The sequence below is a fragment of the Maylandia zebra genome, linkage group LG7 (assembly GCF_041146795.1).
Source record: "Maylandia zebra isolate NMK-2024a linkage group LG7, Mzebra_GT3a, whole genome shotgun sequence".
Classification (NCBI taxonomy): Eukaryota; Metazoa; Chordata; class Actinopteri; order Cichliformes; family Cichlidae; genus Maylandia; species Maylandia zebra.
Genome location: NC_135173.1, coordinates 56,489,282 through 56,511,287, shown reverse-complemented (window position 1 = coordinate 56,511,287; position 22,006 = coordinate 56,489,282). Strand labels below are relative to the sequence as shown.

The 22,006-nt window shown below is 37.9% G+C and overlaps 1 protein-coding gene across 2 annotated transcripts; it reads right to left on the bottom strand.

Annotated features, from left to right (window-relative positions):
- Window positions 1–292: 292 nt before the first annotated feature.
- On the bottom strand, window positions 293–20,510 carry LOC101484839 (ceramide transfer protein). Of its 2 annotated transcripts, none has more exons than XM_023153757.3 (18): window positions 19,824–20,510; window positions 18,154–18,288; window positions 11,727–11,843; window positions 11,517–11,582; window positions 8,665–8,772; window positions 8,342–8,477; window positions 7,511–7,594; window positions 6,861–7,018; window positions 6,681–6,773; window positions 6,509–6,595; window positions 6,305–6,397; window positions 5,163–5,258; window positions 4,846–4,978; window positions 4,235–4,305; window positions 3,968–4,096; window positions 3,730–3,859; window positions 2,482–2,618; window positions 293–2,369 (listed from the first exon to the last, which is right to left on the bottom strand). In XM_023153757.3, exons 1-17 carry the CDS (start codon window positions 19,932–19,934, stop codon window positions 2,491–2,493), a joined length of 1,875 nt encoding a protein of 624 aa, XP_023009525.1. In that variant the 5' UTR covers window positions 19,935–20,510; the 3' UTR covers window positions 293–2,369; window positions 2,482–2,490. The 2 variants fall into 2 exon arrangements, with proteins under 2 accessions (XP_023009525.1, XP_004566935.1); XM_004566878.4 differs by having other exon boundaries at window positions 8,342–8,480; window positions 19,824–20,509.
- Between the last annotated feature and the right edge of the window lie 1,496 nt (window positions 20,511–22,006).

Here is a 22,006-nt window from a genome sequence, read left to right as displayed (position 1 = left end):
ATATGGGGGTAAAGCTAAGTTATTTTAATAACTGGTGATTCTATGCACATAGTTTATTCATTTGAAATGAAAAGTAATTTTATGTTCAAATGGGCAGTTTGTTTTTTAAATGCAGTGGATGCCCTTCATCATACAACCCCGAAGGGATTTAGTGTCTCCTCCAAGAATCAAATCAGGACTCTTTCACTTGTTAGGCAAATGTGTAACCCACTACATTATGGAGCCAACAGAATTATGTTATACACATACAAAATACAAAAAATGGCAACAAATGACCCCAAACAATACAAACTGGAGGATAAACTTATTTATTCCACTTTAAAAACAGGGCAGAGCCATGTTATCACAGTACATTTATAAGTTGATCCCACAGCATAAGTATAAACAGATTTACCAAAAAAAAAAAAAATCAAATTACATTCGGATTTGACAAACCTGTATTACAAATGCCTGTTTTAGGTGAATGAGCTTCAGCATGGTGTTGTTACTCTTAGCTGCGTGGCTGAGCATCATTTTATATCGCCAACATTTTTCAGCAAAGAGCTTGAAAAAAATTAAATGCTTTTGAGTGAAGCCTGAAACAGCTACAAATCTGCCAATGACACCACCCCAGAAAAACAAAGAAAAAAAAAAAAACACTATGCTCTCAACAGGTGAAAATGCAACTTAAAAAAAAAAGAAAAAAAGAAGTACCCTGGCAACAATACTGATATCTTAAATTTGAAGCTTGTAGGGAAAAGAAATCTTTATCCATCCTGTGTGCTTGACAAAAAGAACTTGGCTTTTAACATTTACATTTTTACATTTACTTAAATGTTTAGCAGTGTATTGCATGAAAACTGTTCCTAGAAAAAAACAAAACAAAACAGGGATGCACTTCTTGTGAACCAAAAACAATATGGCCAACAGCAATGGTTGGTGCCAGCAGTTTGTCTTTTTGGTTATTTATTCCCCTTCTGCCCAGGGAAACAAACAATTATAAAAAGAACCGACCCATTTTAAAGTCATGGATCTCTTCATCACACCGCGTTCTATAACGGGAAAATATCGGCAAATGACGTCACTATATCAGCCAACAAGGCCAATATCAGGAGGTACCGATATTTTGGTGCGTCACTAATAAGAAAAACTTTACTTAAGCTAAGCAGAGTCTTACTTAACTCTATAGACTTAACAGTCCTGTACATGTACAATCGACATCTTCAGACAGAAAATACATGATACAAAGACATTTTAACCGATTAATTTTGTAACAAATCCCAGAAATACTGACAGAAAAGTTGATGGCTTCTAGTAAAATTAATCCAAATTTGATTCAGAAATCTTCAGAATACTTGTGAAAACATCCTGCCAGCCTTCTGTAACATATCACATGGTTCATTCAAGCTTTAATTAAACATTAACAAGGGGAGCATAGCCATGAGGCACTTCACTAGTGATTTCAAAGGGTGCACTAAGAGCACCCTCTTTATCCAAGTCTGGATCTACAGTTTGCTGGAAAACTAAGGCATTTGGGCTCAAGTTAAAAAAAAAAAAAAAAAAAAAAAAAGCTTTGCAGATCTTCAGCAAAAATGCTAATGTCACTAATTACAATTCATGAAACACTTGAAATATGTTCAAAGACACTCCAACATATTAACAGTGATGTAACTATAAAGCCATACAGGTAACGTACATGATGTCCTGTCCCTCCTTCAGAACCAAAAAGAGGCGTCTTCATCAGAGAGCACAAGTCAGATCAAGTTTTAATGTCATAGGGGTCATGTGTGAATGACAGCCCTCTGGACCTCTGTAACCTTTAGAAAAGATTACAGTTGGCTCAAATCATTCATGTTGTTTTACTAGGAAATGTGAGCAGCTTAAAGGAAAGCTGTAAATGTACGAGTTAGGTATTTGAAAAAATAAACATCAAACCAGAGCTGAATATTTAATTTCAATTATCTAACATTTCTGTTTATTTTTACAACCTTACAGAACATAGATTTATATCATTTGTTCTCTCTAAACAGAGACAACCTGATAGCGTTAAAGATAGCATTAAGTGCTGCTGCAGGGACAAGAACTAACTGCCTCACAGCTGGCCGGGTATCTCTCAAGAGAGACATTTGGAAATCCTTTCTGGGTTACAATCGTTTAAGTCTGAATGACTGCAGGCCATCATTTTCTAAATGAAGTCCCATTTCAGAGATTATATTATTTGAGGTCAACATATTTTTATTTGAATTCAGAAATCAGGAAGGGTGGGAGCCCTTTAACCCCTTTTTGAGGGGAACTTTAATAAATTCTGTTGAGGACAACAGAGCAGCTGACAATTTGCTTACAGTGTGTGCTTAAAGCTTCAGGTGAAGTTCTGGCCTTGCGTTTCAACACTGAAAAAAATGGAGATGCTTTGTGTTGATTTGTTGCATTTGTATTCAACAAGTATTCAGTGGTAAAAAACACACACACAAAACATTGGAACACTTGTGTGTGATGTCTTGCCTGTGTGCTTCAGAATAAGATGGGTTTGCCAGCAGTTTTTTCCTGGACGTAAGAGGTGAAGCGTTTGAGGAACTTGGGGTACTCCCTCTTAGCCACGGCCCTGAGCACAGAGGCAGGAGCCCAGCCTCCTGGATTCACTGCACACAGACGACATAAAGATTATTTCCAGCTTCAAGCATACAGTAAAGAAAGAGCACTGAATCATGGTTAACCCCATTTTCATACATTAAACATTGATATAACCTACCATAATTAGTAAACATATGTAGGTAGCTTTCAATTTAAAGTCACTACGTTTGCATGGCTCTTTGTTTGGGCCCGCTGGCAGAAAGTCTACTTAATGCTAAAGAGGGAAAAACCTGAGCCCCAGCAGTAAGATGTTGGCATAAAAATCTGGCACATGAGATGTTAAAAAATGAAAAAGGCAGATTGTTGCTCCTCCCTTAGCCACAACTCTGTTCCTGTTAAAAAAAGGAGTTCTTCCTTTCTGCTATTGCCAAGTGCTCAGCCATGTCCAGAGGCTGTAAAGTAAATGAACAAACTAACAATTTTAAATAGAGCCCGACCTATATGGGATTTTTAATGCAAATACTATATATTTTTTCTTTCAAACAAACCAAACATAAAGCGATTTCCCTCACTTTTACTATGTGCACTTACTGGACTTATTATTTTACTGTACAAGTCATGGATAACTTGTTTACACCACGCCCTTCTCTACTCAGATCTGATGATTGTTGTGTTTTGTAGCATTCTAAGCATGTATTGCCAAAAAGGGAAGACACTTTGAAGAGTGATTCTTTCATCTCTTTACTTTTTAAATTTCCATTTATTGGCTGTTTTAAATGAAGGTACCAATCACTTATTTTGGTTAAACTCAAATTCTAACTCAAATGGTGATTTTAAATGTTTGGATGAAAATGCAAAATTCATGGACACCAGATTCATAAAAATGAGACTGTTCATGCCTTTATAAGTGAGCAAACTTAAAGATTTAGCAGGGGATCAAATAATTAAACTGTATCTAATGAAGTTAAAGTTTCTGGAGATAACACCACTGAAAAGGACTGAACAATCTCTCGCGGCAGCGATGCGCAACCACAAACCAGTCTCCCCCTAATGATTGAATTGTTTTAAAAAATAATAACCAAAAAGACAGAAAGACAACAACAACAGTAACCCACTAAACAACCTAAACAGCACCCTGACTGCTAACATCAGCTGTGGCTAAAACAGTGACACACACACCATTGGCGACATAGGTGATTTTACAAAGGATGTTGTCCCTGCTGATCTCTTTATCTCCGTCTGGTGGACTGACGAGTGTCTGGCAGATCATGGCAATGTTGATTTTGGCACGCACACACCTGCTGGTTGGCTGTGGAAAGCGATAGGATAGAGAATGAACAAATGTGTCAGCATTACACATTTATTTTTTTAAAAAGAAGAAGCTCTGTGTCAGATTTCAGGAGGCTTGACTGCTCACCAGTGCATTTTCATGATCCACAGAGAAATTACAGACCAGCCAGGTGTCTGGATCATTCTCATTGCTGGCCATAATTTTCCTCATGGCAGAAAGGTATAACACATCCCTCTGAGAGGCAGGCCACACCCGCTGCAACACAAATTCTTTCTTGTTGTTTCAGATGTGATAAGAATGATTCATGCTCTAATCAATGGTGAGGTATTTAAGTAGCTTAAAACAGTGTACTTCACTGCATACAGTGTTTGATACTCAGCTTGTAGCTCTCACCTTGTGTGTTTGATATACAATAACTGCATTTTCCGACAGCGTCTCCACAACATTAAAGTTTTCAATGGTAGCTAAAGGAAGCAAAAAAGAAAATAAAATAAAATAGCAGTATTACATCAAACCCATTAAATATAACATTTATAAGAGGGTTTATTATACTCGTTTCCACCTCCACAGTCTACTGGACTAGTGTTGCACAATTCAGTTTAAAATAAGGATTATTTATCTCATACTGAGCTCTGGCGCAGCCCTCAAGTTCAGCCTCAATCTCAAACAAATCATTTTCTCTCCCCCTTCCCTTTCAACCAGCTTTCTTTTGATTGGCTGCTTCTTGTAAACTGGGATCCTCTTTTCCTTGTAATATGGCGGTGTTTGTCACTGCTGATAGTGTAATGCTTCTGATACACCCACCAAATAAGAAAACACAGACCACTTAAGCACACATATCTCATATCCACTCTCTTTGTAATCACAGATCAAAGAGTATATAAAAAAATAAATAAATATGAAAGTGAACATTTAGAGTTCACTTTCATATTTACAACACACCACTACAACAGCAACAATTGTCTGAAATTAGACTTGAATTGATTTTAAGTTCACAGACTTACTCTCCCAGTCACTGCGGTAGGCAGTGTCCCAAAAGTAGTGGCACACCTCATGACCAGTCACCCCCTTTACTGAATGAGTGGCCTTCAGCGGATCCAGTACAATCCCATTTTCTTCTACCTCTCTCCTGTATACCTGGATACATAAGGCACATTTATGTGTAATCACTTTTTCTAATATAACGAGGCTTAAACACATGTCATCCAATAAACTGGTTTAGATAAATGTTACGTTAAGAACAAATTCAGTTTACAATAACCTTTTCAAAATAAGTTAACGCGCATGCGAGCACCATTTTACATTCAGATCTTCCTCATACCTTCATTTCACCTTCTTCAACGACCAGCTGCCAGTTGGCATCTCCACCAACATCCTGCAAGGAGTAGGTCATGTGACTCTGCACCATCTCCTCCACCTACAACACAAAGCCAGGAGCGAAAAGAAAAGATGATACTGATCAGTTTGAAAAGATTGAGAGTAAATATATGGCTAATAAAAACCGAATGTGGACAAAAACTTAAAACCATGTCTTAAAAGACAAAATATTAACTTCCTACTTTTAGAACATTTATCAACATTGGAAATAATTCATTATCATTAATATGAATAGAAACTGATTACAGCTGTACAGTGCCTTCCTTCAGTCTGCAAAAACATCGACTGACTTGGGTATTGTTCAGGAAGGAGTAGCTTTTTTTTAACAATATGTGAGGGGCTACCACAACAAGTTCACCAATTATTATTAAAGGTCACTCTCAGATTCTGCCCACCATGATTTTCTTCCAATAGGAAGGGACCCAACCTCTAGAAATGCTATGTAACATTCACTAAATGTGCTCTGGTTCTCAAAAAGGTTCCAGAACAGCACCCTGTTAGTGGAAATGAAGAAAAGTGTCCTGAAACCACAAAACTGCCTTATTGATGATCGATGTTTGTAACAGGAAAACCCACACAGCCCATTTACCAGTTTCCATCCGTTCTTAAGAGGATGATTAGTTGATTTGCCTGCTGCACTAAAGAGCACAGGCTTGTTTTTCCTTTGTGTCATTTCTCTAGTAGTAATGCTGGATTGCCTACATCTACAAATCAGGCACACCTTAGCAAAATGAAGGAAATTAAATTGAAAAGTCAAACGAGAAATGTGAACAAAAATTAATCGAACCTCTAAATGCTAAAGATGATAGAATCTGGAACATTAAAGTTTTTTTTAAATTCACAGAATTTCTTTCACAAAACATTAAGAGCCCATTTGCGCTTTCTCTGCGTACTACCAAGTCTTACATCGGACACAAATAAAAATCAGAGCTAGCATTTCATGCTGCTAGTAAATCCTCAGTAAATGCAAATGCCTGTTCAAGAAGTGGGCATCTATATTTACTGAGGATTCGACAATCTATCATGGCAAACAATGAGTCCACAGATGATGACAAGTAATAACATCTGAGTGAAGGGTTTAACAACCTTGTTGGAGAATCTGTGTGTGCCGGAGCTTGAATAGGCATCTCCAAGAGAAACGGCGTCAGATCTCTGTATTCTTGTCTTCTCAGTTTGAGACTAAACACAAACAGAAACAGGTGTTTTTAATCACAGACCTGACAGTGTTTAAGTGTATAATTAGTGTATCTAAATAGTTGATGGTAAACTGTACTCTGATATTTAGATTACCTGTTCTTCTATTTTGTCCTGTCTGTCAAGAGCAGCTTCCACTGCATCAAAAAATTCATCCTCATTAATGAGGCTGTTTGGACCTTCCTGCCAGTAGAATGAGAATATTAACTGAAAGGTTCTCCTATAAGCCATTATTAATATTGTACTGCGAATGAAATTTACACATTACCTCATAATCTGGACCTCCAAAGTGAGACTTTTTCTTCAACTCATTGAGGGCTGATTTGTAGCTTTCCTCTATTCTTCTTCTCTTTTCCATCTCCTACACACAGAAAATAAGCCTAAATTTGAAGAAGCAAGAATTGTAGATGAAACTCATCTGGACACTGTTGAGCCAGAGATTACAAACCTTATCCAGTCTCTTTTGCCAGCTGTCCTCTCTCTTCACCATCAGGTCGATGCAGTGGGACAGAGTGGCTAAGATTCCAGCTGTTGTAGCCTTGAATGTAATGGCCTCTCCCTTAAAATCTATGCCATTGATTCCTTTGGGATTCAAGGACTGGAGCGCTGCAAATCAGAGGAGCAGAGGAAGTACAGTAAATGCTATGAAAAATAAACATAATTTTTAAGGCTTTATCGCTTTGCCCCTTAAAAAGTTGAGTGTAAATGTAACTATTTTGCAAGCTTTAGACTTCCTAAAGCCTCTTCTTACTAGAGGTTTCACAATACATGGGCTCAATTAAAGCAGAGATGACCATACTAAAGCTTTCCTTTCTCAGTGACATCATACAGATCTGAAAGTAGAAACTTACAACTCACAACCTGCAGCATGCTGGCTATTGGTCTCTGGCTGCTATTACCCTTTCTCAGAGCTTTCTTATATGCAAGTTAACAGCTTTTGGTACAAGTTATTTTTTAATATTTTAACAAATAACTTTGATAACTCTAAATGACATGTGATATCACAACCTGATATTAGGTATTTTTTCAGTGATCTAGACAGAAATACATTTAAAAACAAGTTCACAGGCTCTCTGAAAGAGTGCCCGCAATACTCACATTTTTCTTTGCTGCCATTATTGTTGTGCAGAAACTCTCCATCTGTGCGGGTGTTGGGAAAGTCATCCTCATCATCTTCCACAACTGGGGAAAAAAACATAAGAAAGGTTCAGGGAAACACAAGAAAACCAAACAGATTTGTGTTGCTACAGGCAAGTCTTTTCTTTCAGGACCCTGTGAGGGCTACAGAACAGGAAAGCACCTAGTGGCCCATTTGCAACTTAAGCTGCAGCACAGATAAAATCAGACTGACAGATCGCTGCTGTGCTGCACAACATGACAATGGTCCGGTTTCATCTTCAGAATGAAAACAGGGTGAGAGAGGCAAAGAGGCGCAGAGAGGGAGGTGAGGAGAACAAAAGCAGAGCTTTATTCACTGCGGTCAACGACAGTGCCCAGTGCAGGCTGCCGTGAACAAATGTTCAGCCAGCCAAGACAGTATGAGGGGTGGGTGAGTCACACCACATAAACACATTCCTTACCAGACCCAGCCCAAGTTTCTCCTAAGCAAATATTTATCATCAGTTCTAGGTAAAATATGAATGCTAAAGTTTGGGTAAAATGAAGGGAATACATTCAAGGGAAAAAAAAACTGAAATCCTCATTTTTGAGAAGCTGAAAACGAAAATGTTTGTTTTGGGTTTTTTTTGCCTGAAATGATCAACTATTTAAATCCAGCTACATAAAAAGAAAGTTGATTTAAAAAGTTTAAAACGCTCTGACCAAGTGGAATTTTTTTTCTCTTTCAAATGTTAAAAAGACAAAATATATATCCAAACTGGATCACCAAAACAATGGTTTTGTAGGTGTGTGGGTGGCTGTGGTTCTTACTTTTATCCCTCTGCAGTTCATCCTTTGACACAGCATCTGCACAGCTATCAAAGTATTTCTGGAGTGTGTCCACCTGCCTGCACAAGATATCTCTGAACGTCTCCATCTCGGCCAGCTTCTCTCTCAGGCTGTGACCCTTCTGAAGAAACAACAGATTTAGCTATAAACCTTAGTTTACATTATCAACATGCAACCAGACAAAAATGATCAGCCTGTGCATCTACAACTAACCAAACATCACAAATAGAGCCCTCATGTGTACAGATCCAAGACTGTACCCACTGACTTCCTCAGCTCGAGTAAACAGTACCAGGAAAACTCACCTTGAAGGAAGATGTGGAGGTGGCAGAGTAGCCACTGGTGGCTGAGGTGAGAGACAGCATGGAGCCATGTCTCCGCAGACTGGACTCAGAGCCATAACCAGAATCAGCCTGCAAAAATAAATACAGCAAACTGTAAACAATTTAGTTTGTTACAACACCTTTGAAAATGGATTGTAATTATTTAATAGGAGAGCTGTAAAGCAAAGCAACTATATTCCAGGAGGACAAAAAAAAAAAAAAGACCGAAAACAAACAAACAAATACATCAGACACATACAGAAAACAACAGTTAATTATAAAAGACTAAAAAAATCTGTAAAAATAAATAAATAAACTATATTGTACTAATGTGGTGTTTTCAGTGGGAGAAACGTTTCATGACTCATCTGTTTCTGTTTAGTCTCAAGTCATCCAAGTGACTTCTTCAACAACATGTTTCTCCCACTGAAAATACTACGTCCAGATGAACAGAATCAACTTTTTAGGATATGAGCATAAAGCTTGGGAATTATGTGTAAATACACTGATCAGTTTGACACTTAAGCCATGTTTAATATGAGCATATTGCAACACTAATAGGTCCCCTTTAAGCAAAATCAGAGACACTAACCAAGTTCTTTATAAAAACAAATATGTATCTTTTTAGCTTTTTCCTTATAAAGCATTCAGATGTAGTCACCATTAGTCCTACTATTCTATGACAACAATTTTAATAAAAATTAAAATTAAAATTGTTGTCAATTTTTTAATAAAAATTGTTGTCATCCTTTGAAAAACAACATACAGTAAGTAAACACTGAAATTCTTTTCACATTACATTCAAGCAGGTACAACAATTTTTCAGACACCATGACAACAGCAGCACGTGACAAGGTTTTAGTGACCATGACAGCACAACTGAAATATCAGCTGGCTTCCTGTAAGCCAGGCTGGTTCAATTTGCCTCTTACATAATAGACTGGCCCTCAAAATAGACAGTAATGACAACACAGAGAAAAGGTTCAGCTGCACTGACGAGAAACAAGAGCTGCAGTACCTGTCCCTTTAAAAGATAGTTTCAAGTTGAGCCAGCAGAGGGCATGAAACGTAAACGCACATGACAGGCACAAGAGCTTGGGGTTACTGTCGGTCAGTGACCAGAAGTAGCTCTGCCTGTGTTCAGATGGATTTCTGTCACTGCTGCTTGCCCTTTAGCCAACATTCTGCTGCCCCACTGACTTAACCAGTACAAATGGCCCTTGCTAAATGTTTATATAAAGACATTTTAACCTGTTTGATGACAAAAAAGTAACTATCCAAGCAAGTAGAGGGTTTCTATCCATGGCAGGATAAAAATCTGAAAATACAAATTAACACAGTATAAAGTATCAGATGTTGGATGCCTTGTCAATAAGACCCACACACATGCACAGGTCATTAGGTTGCATGCTGCAGGGTAAATAATAGGTGTACAAATATTTAGTGTGCCTGGTGATTACAGCCCCACTGAATACATATAAACATGCTCTTTGGAAAAAAGAAGATGCAACATCTGGTCCTCATAGAAAGCCTTCTGCCTGAGCAGAAACAGACTTTATCATTTTCTAATAATGAATAAGTATAATAAAATAATTGTATAAGGCAGACACAATATATTAGATTACAGTACGTTAGGCCATATATCTGAACATACAGAACTTAAAACAAACATAGTTTATCTAAACACTGACAGTATCCTAGGAACAAGAGTTGCTTCATTTTAGGATGTGTCACTTTTTCAAAGTGTAAGATGACTGATCCCTGAGCTTGTAGTGTGTTGTGTCTCCCTGGAGACGCTGGTTGCTAAGTGCTGTGAGTAATGTAGTTTAGACAGGGAAGCGGGGCCTTCTAAGAAGAAGGGTTTTAGGCAATGACTCATTGTGGGTGGGAAGGCCGGGTATGCTTGTATATGCTGAAGATTCATTCTTTGTTATTCTTTGTCCGAGTCACTGGTGCTTAGATGATCGAAGACGGGGAGGAGGAGGGTAAAGAGCGGGGATTTCCTAAAATCAAGTACCATGTGTGAGCAGCATGTGTGTAAGCAGAGAGGCAGAAGGCGTGGTAAAGGAATATTGCATTTGAAATGAGTGTAGCAGGGCCCCTTTAAATAGTCACACACAAAATCTCTATTTAAAAATTAGTTTGTGTGATTTCTTGCCTTTTTTAAACACAGGCATAAATGCTAAATCACACATGCCACAAAGAATTATCTTTGTGGCAAAAAATGCAAAACATATTCACACATGTGACATACATTGAGTAATATGGATGTACATGCATAAACATAAGAGTGTCCTCAAAGCCACTACTGTCTTTTATCCATGGAATAAATATGCTGGCTACCACTGTTGCTCTCCATGCACTAAAACATGTAAATGACAAACTTCTACTCTAAAAGTGTATAAATTCACTCTGCCACTGATGCCAAAGCAAAAAAAAAAAAAAAAAATACAGATTGCATAGTCATGGGTTATCTGAGATATCTGGGTAATGTCAACAAAAATGATTGAAACAAATCTTAGTTGTGCTCTTCAAACAGCTTCCTCAGCAAGTTACCTATGTGTTCAGTGTCTGTGTTTGAAAAAGGATCATGCTAAGCCTCAGCTAACTCCAGTGTTAGAATAACTGAGCTATGTATACCTACTTTGTTAAAAAGCCCTTACGCACCAGTAGAGAACTGTCTAGGATTAAAGTGCCCACACAGAGTACACAATTATGGATAAAAATAAATAAATATGAATTTGTGCAAACAGAAACACGTGCTGTAACACTACTGTGCTACAGACAAATGCACAAGAGCTCCTACACTCCTTTGGTCTTGCCAACAAACGCACCAGTGGTGGAGGGATGATTATTCTTCCCTGGACTCCTCCCTTCTCTCTCCTCCCTTCTCTGATACTCTAAGAAATACATACAAGCACACACACAAGCAAACAATAAACACACACTTACAAATCTCTGAATGAGATGACATCTCTAAATATGACAAGAATTTGATCTCTTTTGATAACACCAGTTCATGGTCTGCTGTATTAAAGACTTACCCTGTGCAGTTCAATCGATTCAATCCACTGGTGTCTGTGCTCGGGGTCCTGAGCTCTGAGGTACCACACACTGTCGTTTACACTCATATCCAGCCGGCACTCATCAAATTCATGAGGCTGAAAAAAAAAATATACACACAGAAAAAGAATATAGGACAAAAACTAGGTTAATCAGTGTGTGAGATTCTGGTAAATGAGGCCAGTTATGGGAACCAAGCTGACTTGATATCTGTAGTGATATAGCCATAAAATTCAGAATTTGCTTTCATGTTCTTTTCAATCCAACAGGAAAACCAGCTGACTTTCCTGTTTAGGAGAGCACAGCAAGGCATATGTGAGGGGTGGTCACCCATGAAAGTAGCTATTAAAAAGACAGTCCAAAAGCAAACTGCTGTCCCTTGTATGTTACATGGTGGGCAGCAATCTGTTCCTGCTTTTCCTTTAATAATAGCCTGTCTTTAGTTTAGACCAATCTATATATCACAAAGTGATGGAAGACAAAGAAGAGTGCATGACAGGCACAGAAGTCTCAATTTTAAAATGGTGTATTACAGGTGGAGCAGTGGCAGATAACTTGTAAAGCATTTTTGCACAATGGAGCACACTCCTAATAGCTCTCCAGTATACTGTCAGAACTGCAAATCCACTGTGTTGGTGTTGCATGCAACCAGACTTTGTGTGACAGTAATGGAAGAGGTAATGATGGCATTTACGTATGTAGCATCAGACCTTGTGAAAAGACACTTCTGCAGTTAAGTCCCAAAGCTAAACTGCTTTCAACGTCTAATTGCAAAGGGTAGTATGAGTAAAAGCCTGGCTTGTTCAAAGAGTCACAGATAGAGGTTAGAGGGCACAGAGAAATGAAAATTCTTAATGAACAGAAATGCAGTTTAATAGAAGGAAAGAAAAAAAAATCTCTACTTTCGTATGCTCGCCACAATAAATAAACACATCTGTAACCTGTATTTATTGTGTTTGCAATAAATATAACAAATTTAGTCCTTTATAATGGAGGGCTATAAGGGGATCCAACACTGCAAAGACTTCATTGCCATGATTTTTTTTCCAGGGAGAAAAAGTGACTGAAGTTAACAGTTTTAGTGTTTAATTAATGCAATTATCGATTTCCTGGGTTACTGAATCAATATCAACTTGTGAGGGCAAACATTGTAATTTTACTTAATTGATTATTCCAATCTATGAACCTCCATTTAATCTATAACACATTAACACTACTATAAAGTATTTTTTTTAATTCTGTGAACCAAGCTACATAGAGCTACATACATTTACGAGCAATTATGAGCTCACTGTCTAATACAAGGATGAGCAATTTATTTTTTTGAAATAGTTCATACTAAGGTAAAGTAAGCAAAGGGCAACACACTGGGACATATGAGTTGAAACATGTCGTCACAATGAAGAGATTACTTAAATAAAACGATTACATGGTGCATCAACTTCTAAAGTAGTTTATATCGGACTGATTGTCAAATATGTACCACTGCACACGTCATGAATGAAACTTAGTGTGCATACACTTATGTTATAAATGTGAACTCAAGGCAGACAGTTTCATTTGTTTCCAAAGAGCAGTCAAATATTTTCCAGTGAAAAAAAAAAAATCAAACTTCTTTTGTCTTGATAGACTCAACCCTAATACAGCTCTGCATCAACACGTTCCTAGAATATTAATGTCCCGGGACAATCTAAGACTGGCAGTCTGGCATGTTGTGCGATACTGAAACATACAGTCCAAGGGACAGATGAACTGGATAGAATTCCTTTATTGTCCCTCTTCACAGTAAAACAAGATTTAATGTGCAACTCTTCCATATAATAACCTCTCCGTTAAAAATAACCAAAGACGGATTGATTTGTTGAAATCACCATTAACATGATTTTTGGTCTGTGGATTTCATTTTTATTTGATTTTATCACATAGCACCCCAGTCTAAGACAGTCTACTGGCCATACTTTGCTCTTGTGTGATCTAATACGCTTCGAGATGGCTTGAGCTTAACTGCAGAATGCTTGAGTCCATTGGCAGAGTAAGAAATGGCCCACTACAGGGAATTTAAGTAGATTTCATTGGAAGAGTGTGGTTTGACTATATTGCCTGGCATCTGGGCAGCACTGGGGCCAAGAGCAGATGCTCAATGTCAATACCACAGCATCTGAGTGAATACTGAATGCCCTCCTAATCAAACGCTCATTTAGGAGTTACCAGCAGCACTTACATAAAACCAACAGCTGTCACAGAGACACATGTGAAGAGGAAATAAATGCAAGGAAGGAAGTAAGCATGTGGCATCCTTGACCCTGTATCAGTTAAAAGAAACAAAGGACTGGATTCAAACCTACAGAAATCACAAGTAGCTGTTGTCTTTGTATTTTTCATATATCTAAATGAGGGAGATTAACCTCCATATAAGCAATGACCACTCTTTTTGAGAAAAATCACTTGTTAAAAGCTCCCCCACTACTACAAATATTGCTTATCTACTACAACTATACTATACTAAAACTATGGAAACACACGTGAGAGAGCTGGTTGCAGTCATGCACAAAACTTGGAAGTGTATAAATCTGGATTCTGGTGACATCTGGTTGCTGGATGTTGGCCTACTAACAGATAATCATGGCAAATAGGAACCTGCACCAAGTCTGAGAAGTTACTTGGATCCAAGGGAAACAAAAAAAAAAAAAAATCCATTTCTGACATGCTCTTTCACAAGATGACATGGCATGCTGACAACAAACACAGCCACATGAGAAAGGCAAGCAGACGAAAAAAACAATTAAATAAAAGTGCATGGATTGTTTATTCTGTGTCAGTTTATTTGTGCAGTTTGATGAATTAACTATCAAAGTGAATATGAAGGCCTAGTGAATACATGTTGTCCAGAGTCCATTACCTTATTAGTCCCCTGTGACCATGGACAGAACAAACAGGCATTAAACAAAGGGATGGATATTTTAGATGTGACTGCAGTAAAGCTCTGAAGGTCCCCTGACAAATCGATACTTTTTTTTTTTACATCTTCAAAGGCCAATATCTAATAAAGGTTGGATCAAACATGCAGTTCTCTTTGCCTCATAATGTTACTTTCACTATTTAACCTAGATATTTAGAAATCTATCTGGGAAAAATAGCAGATTTTGACCATTAGTGATGCCTTTAAGAGGGAGTGTTAGTGAGTGATTATTTCAGCGATTCTTTTGATTCTTTTTATTCAGGGTATTGTGCCGTTCTCCTTGCCTGTGTTTGCTGCCAAAGGCCTCTGGCAGCATCCCCCACAATCCCTGCCTTTATGTGAATTGCTACTGTACTTTATAATTCACGCACCTATCTCTAGCTATAGATATCCATCCATCCATCTATGTGTGTGTGTGTGTGAATTAGTATCAGAGACTATTATACAAGTGGCTGTGTCTATGAATCTTATTTGTTTGGTAGTTTCCCACCCAGCACGGTAGATAAATAACTACATTTTATGAACTTATTTACAGCTAAAATATTTATGGTTTGGTCATGAAAATGATGAGGCAAAACAGCCCCACCCTGTCTCTATTCTCTTATAAATATAAACTTCCTACAAAGCACCAAAAAGCGTCCCCTTCTGTCCTCTCCCATCTAACCTCTTTTTAGCTTGTGTACGTGTCTGCAGTCACAATCTCCCGAACTGCATGAATAGGAGTACAAGAAAAGAAGTCACAACAATTCAGTAGAAGAAAAAAAAAGGAGGAGGGAGTGAAACCACAGTAAACCCTGAAACACCCTACTAAACTTTGAAAGAGCTAAATGTAATCTAAACAATATATTAATTCTCCACCTAAATGAACTTCAGACATATAACAACACAATATAACAATATAATATGTTCTTATTCCTTCAACACTGAACTAAGACCAAGTGCCAGGAACATTTTTCTGCATCTGTCTGGGACCAAAACAGGATTCACTTACAGTCATAGTAGAGGAAGCATTGACTCACCAAGTGGTCAAAGGGAAAAGGAAAGCTAAATCAGCAAGAGTCAATGATGCCATGAACATTTTCTTAGTTACTTACACAATAAGGCACATGTTTCTTCACTGTGAAGGAAGTCACACACTATCAGGAAGAGACACACTTGCTGGCTAAAGGCACCTTGCAAAGCTTCACTGGCATTGGTCTATTTAACTTCTTCTTTTTCTCCAACTCTTTCAAGTGGTTCATTGTGACATAAATACCATTGCAGAAAGACCCAGGATATCACCATCCATTTTTGCATTTACCTCATACAGACGAAAACATCTACTGCTCACCAGTTCCAGTGAGAGAGTCTAAGTAGGCCAGTGTGCTTATTAACTGACCATGGAGCTAAAAATGGCAATGGTCATGTCAGCCTTTGTAGATACACTTATCCTACAATCACATTATAACCACAACTTGGAACAACATGACAAAACAGTTCAGGACCAAGTCAACAAACAGAAAACAGACCGACTCAGAAATAAATCTTGAGCTAATAAAAGTTAGCAGGTGATTAAAGGATAATAGAAGAAGTTCCTTATCAATTCCACATTTTCCACACAATACTTTAATATCAGAGATTTAACTGTAAGCCTTTATCAGTTTCACTGCTTGAGAATTTCTCATAGTCAAAGCATTTATAACAAACTATAATTTATACACCACCAAAGAATCAATGCCAACACTACGAATGAGCTGATGAGTTATTGGAGGAGTCTTGTTTGGTTTACCCAAAACTTAATATTGATACTATGGAAACTGACCCCAAGAGAGAAATAGTCTCAAACACATGCGCACACGCACACACACGAAATGATGCATTAAGCAAAATCTCTTAACTGTCATTACCCTGAATAAAATCTATTAGGAGTGCAACATAGACTTCCGTTACTTCCCTCTGGAATAAAGATATAATATGTATGCAGTTTGCATAACTGATGACACTGAACCATTAAACAGAAGCAGCTACTAGTTTTCCCCTCCTTTTTCCCCTTCACAATAATATTAGCATTTATTCTGAATAGTAAATCTCTTCCAGCTAACATTAGGTCGTTAACTTGTGGGTTGGACCATATTTGAACACTACACCATCTGAGAAACTATGATATACAACAAGATTTGTGACTAGTACTGATCTATTCTAATTCTGTTTTACTAGTATTAAGCACAGGTGTATAGATAAGTTTGTCCTGTAAAGAGGCTTATGCACTTCTCAAATGGCTGAAGTCATGACAGAGCATCTTTAGGGTTGTTATCAGCAGCTGGGAACATTATCTCAAAGATAAGAGCAAGCCTCACTCCAGAGCACGTCCACGGCATTCATGAATTCATGAACTGAATCATCTGGAAACTTTGGAAACTTGTTATTTTGGGCTGGAAAATAAAATCTTTTTTATTTGATTTGAAGCTTTATTTAAGCTTATTGACAGAAGCCATTTTTTTACTTTTCTATTTGCACATTAGTATTTTTTAAATACTACTAGCACTGTAATTTGTATTACTTAATGTTATTTATTTCATTTTTGTTCTGATGTTCTATTGAGTAATTTTAAAAATACGTTTGATTATTTTCAAATTGGTACATTAGTCAACTACCAAAATAATCTTTAGTTGCAGCCATAGTATGCAGACATGACATTCATGTATGTTTTGTTATGTGGAACATTTTTAACCTTCAGTTTGTTTCTATTCCAATGTAAAATTTTGATTTTGAGCCCATAACAGAAATGACAAAAGGAAGAAGTCAGAAAACTGTAAACATTTGACCGGTGAGTATGGTGTGATTGTAAATATGGCTAACTGATTCAATGCAATGAAGCATGTTACTCAATAGATGACATACACTAAGTAAGTAACACGCCTGTCACTACACTGCAATAACTGTCTGTGAATGGACATCACCTGCTATTTTTCCAAAAATATGGGGTGTTTTCACTGGAGTGAGAAGCTAATTCCCTAGAGAGTGCTGAGCAAAAGTTAATTTTTAGATGTGCTGGGAATGGTTAAAGCTGAACAAACAGATCTAATAGCAAAGCGCTGCCTAGAAACGATAACTTATTCATTTCCCCTGTTACTGTTTGGAAAGAGCCTGTCAGAAAGAGCTGACCTCGAGATCCCAGTGAGAATAGATGAAAGGTGAAAGAGTGGGAACATAAATTTCTCTGACAGGATTATATGAAAGATCTGATGAGCATGGTGATCTCTGCTTCTAACAGCTTGGAGTTGTATTTTTTGGTCTATCCTAATTACAGTTGCACAAGAATGAGAGTCACATGATGTAGTTCTTAGTGAAGTGTTAGAAGAGCAGCCATTCTTGCAAGATGTTTTGTAAGAACCACATTTGCACAAGTTTCACAACTTTAGCTGGTCAGTAATCAGTCGCCTCTGGTAAATTACAAATGCAGTACTCACAGTAATAACAGCTTTGCTAAGACAGAGGGAACCCCGGCAGCCATACTCTGTCTCATCCTGAGACTTGTAGTAGCTCAGTGTGTTGTTTTTCAGCACAACCCAACGGTCCTGCCAGCCGTGGATGTAGTTTGTCCACTGAAAATAAAAATTAGCAGCGTCAATACTTTTCTATACTGGGGGACAAGAAAGTTCAAACACATGTGCAATTTAGTAATAAAATTAAATTTTTAACACCTCGGTTCCCAGTTGCCCAAGGCTCATTATGGCTGATCTATGTGAGGTTGAATTTCAGCCTTACTGAAGAGCTACTGTAGCACAAACTGCTGAAAACTTCATGGCTACTTTTCAGCCAAGTGCCCAAGCTGACCACTTTCAACCACAAAACACCCAGAACTGGACCCTAGAGCAATTGAACAAGGTGACTTGCCCTAATAGATTGTGTTTTCTTTTACTTCATGAGGACAGCCAGGTGAGCTGTTTACCTGGGGAAGAGACTGCTACCTACCGAATGCACTTAGGAAAAAGGCCTGCAGGCTTAAGAAGCATAATGCTCTCCTTGGAGACCTCAGGTCCATTAATAAGGATGTTACTTTTACAGCTACCACGTGCATTAACACTGTTGCGGACTACCTGCACAAACTGTAAAAACTGTTCAAGGATAACATTCAAATACCAAGCATCTAAGTCCAATTGTGCATGTGTGGGATGGACTGATCTGTGGATCATACCCCAAGATGGGACTGAGCTGTTCTGGCTCCATGAGGAGTGATCTAGCCAAAATGCTAGATACTGATGCTGGCAGTTGTACTGCTGTTTGGTACCATCTGAACAAGATAGTTTCTGTGGTATTAGACTGCACTAAAACAGCAAGCATTTTCACAGTAGGGGACTGAATAAATCAAAACAAACTTAAATTTTCCATGAAAAACATTCTGACACATAGAATTTAATCTAAGGTTTAGACTCATTAAACCTCAAGACCTATGACGTATGTATAGCTTAGTTCGATTTAACAGGTGAGCTCATCTGGTTACAGATCTGCTTAATCGCACAATATGCTTGGTTAGCAGGTCAGCGTGCGATCTGTTCAGAGACAGCCTGTGTACAGTGAGATTACCACATTAGCTTGTCAGCAGCTTAACAAATTAAAACCTTGCTCAATTTGCCCAAAAAAGGGTGACACACATGAGCAAAACCATATGGCAAAATAGGTTACAGAGATTAGACTTTGTCTACCAGAAGACTTAACAGTCCCTTTACTAAAGAAAATCAGGACAGTTGAACAACAATACTAGTCTAGTTATACTAAGCAAACGTTTTGTTGAATTGCTTTACAGTACAGGCTTTAAATAAATGTTACATCTAGTAGCTTGAGGGCTACAAGACCTGTGCATTACACAAGCTGGTCATCTGGTTTCACTGGGGGCTTTCCTTTTACTTCAGAGGGATTACTGGTCTGATATAGCTATAACGTTGATGGAAATGTTGTTGGGCGGATTCACTGGATAACCTTTTCCTAAAGGAGACATACCACGATTTGTCACCACATTACCCAGATTTTTTCCTGATACGTATACGGACACAGCTGTGCCACTTAGACCCACGGGACATGACAGCGAGACTGAGCGAGGAAAATAAATACATAAAAAAGGCTTTCAAACGTGACTTACCTTACTAAGGTATCCGCTGAACTCGGCGATGCCAATGGGATGTCCAGGCTCTTCTCGAGGCTCTATATCTTCCTCAGAACCGGAGGAGTTCCAACTCTGATTATCTGACATTTTCGTAACCTATCTCACTAACACCGGGGACACAAACCTGGCATATGACGTTAGGTTTGGAATGACAATATAGTAGCCCAGTTTCTTGGACCCGAAAAAACAAACAAATAAACAAAACAAAACCAAAAAAGAAAGAAAAAACGAGCAACAGTTTATAGAACCATGTTGCGCTCTTATCGACTGACTAATATCTTAGGACACACAAAATCAACAGCTAGCTCCCAGCTAGTAAACGTTAGTTAGCAAAGGAGGTTTCAACACATTTTCTGACAGAGATCAACGTTAGCTGAGTCCGGTACCTTAGCTGTCAACACCGCTCTACCGCCCTTTTCTTCAGCGTTCACTGAGTCCCAGAAATAAGAGACTCGGATGAAAAGCAGATAAACGTGTTCAAAATAGCTTCAGTATTTACGACTAATCCGCAGTAGAGTTTCAGAAAAACGCCGTGACCCTTACAGCGCTTTTTTTCCTAGGTAGGTTTTTGACAGCTATCCAGCTCAACGCCATGTTCAACTGACGTCTGGGGCTTCCTCTTGGTTCGTGCTAGAGCGCCTGTTCTCAATTGTGTGGTGCGCAGGGGCGCTGGCTGAAGCATGTCATCAAATCCCCTCCTAAATTGGAAACAGGCCCCGCCCACCTTTTATAGTAGCTTACTGTAAATACATTTAGAAGGGCTAAAAAATACACTCCGGAGTTCGAGAAAAGAAAATAGCTTAAGGTGTGCTGAGGAGAAAATAGTTTTTAATAAGTTTAACAAGGTTGAGGCTTTAATCACAGATATTTTTAATATATTGTATAGTTAGCCTTTATTATCTTGTAAATCAGATGCAAATACATTATACTTTTCCTCAATTGATTAGTCTTCCTTAACAAGATAATTAGTTAATACAGCCCAATGAAGAAAATACAATTTAACATACAAAACAAAATAGTCTGGATAAAATATTTAATGTCATAACAGAGAGAATGAGGAGCTTCTTCCCCCAGGCTATTCGGGCCCTGAGCCAGGTGTAGGACTCTCCCACACACATCACATCACTATATAACTGGACTCTCACACACATCACATCACCACACACACCTGGTTTTTCTTCATGCACACTTCCTATAATTTATAATCTCTTTCTGCTATTTTCACATTTTTTTTTACTGTAAATTTCTAAGTTAAATCTGTAAATTTTGTATAACCTGTAAATTGTAAATACTGTAAAACCACTGTCATTTAATGGTCGGGCATTGCACTGCACAGCTACAAGCATTTCACCTCATGTCATACTGTGTATGGTTGTGTGTGTGACAAATAAAATTTGAATTTGAATTTGAACACTCTAATTCTAGTTGCTTATTCCACATTGAATAACACATTCATTCATAAGAAATCCCTTCCCCCTGTCTCCTGATCTTGTTTAATATAAGCCTGTACAGACCTGTACTTATGGCAACCCTGAGTCATATGATAATCCTTAGGCAATATATCTATCTCAGACTATCAGGCCTTGTCATGTGAAATTCAAACAGCAGTTTTGTCAGTTACAGAAAGGAAAGGAAAGGAAAGGAAAGGAAAGGAAAGGAAAGGAAAGGAAAGGAAAGGAAAGGAAGGGGAAGGGAAGGGAAGGGAAGGAAAGAGGAGAGGAGAGGAGAAAAGAACCATGTCATGGGTGTTTTTTTTTTGAGTTGGATGCATTTTCATGAAACCATGAGACTTCGAAACCACAAGACTCCTGTTAGGAGCACAATCCAACTATTTTCTTCCATTAGAGGAAAAAATCTGAGTGGCAGGAAGATTAAACTTTTAGACATATTTTCAACAGCTATTTCACTGCTGCAGTCATTACAGTAAAGTGAATTTGCTTATCAGTCTTTACTCAATAGAAATAAATTTCTGATATTGAATTATTTTATCGCAATCTTTTTAACAGAGCCATTTTAAAGCATTTATTTTCATATGTTCTGTTCGCACAATTAAATTTTTATCTGTAGTTTAACCTTGTGAGACAGAAAGAACTGAGTATTTTCATTGGAAAAAAATGTGTAAGAAAAGCAGTATTGGACTTTACAAGTGAAATCAGCTG

Excerpts from the sequence above, each read along its gene's own strand:
- LOC101484839 (XM_004566878.4), bottom strand. The coding sequence starts at position 19,934 with ATGTCAGATAATCAGAGTTGGAACTCCTCCGGTTCTGAGGAAGATATA. Across the intron at positions 6,398-6,508 it reads AGGACAAAATAGAAGAACAG|TCTCAAACTGAGAAGACAAG; the intron begins GTAATCTAAATA and ends GTTTGTGTTTAG. Across the intron at positions 2,619-3,729 it reads AATCACCTATGTCGCCAATG|TGAATCCAGGAGGCTGGGCT; the intron begins GTGTGTGTGTCA and ends GTCTGTGTGCAG.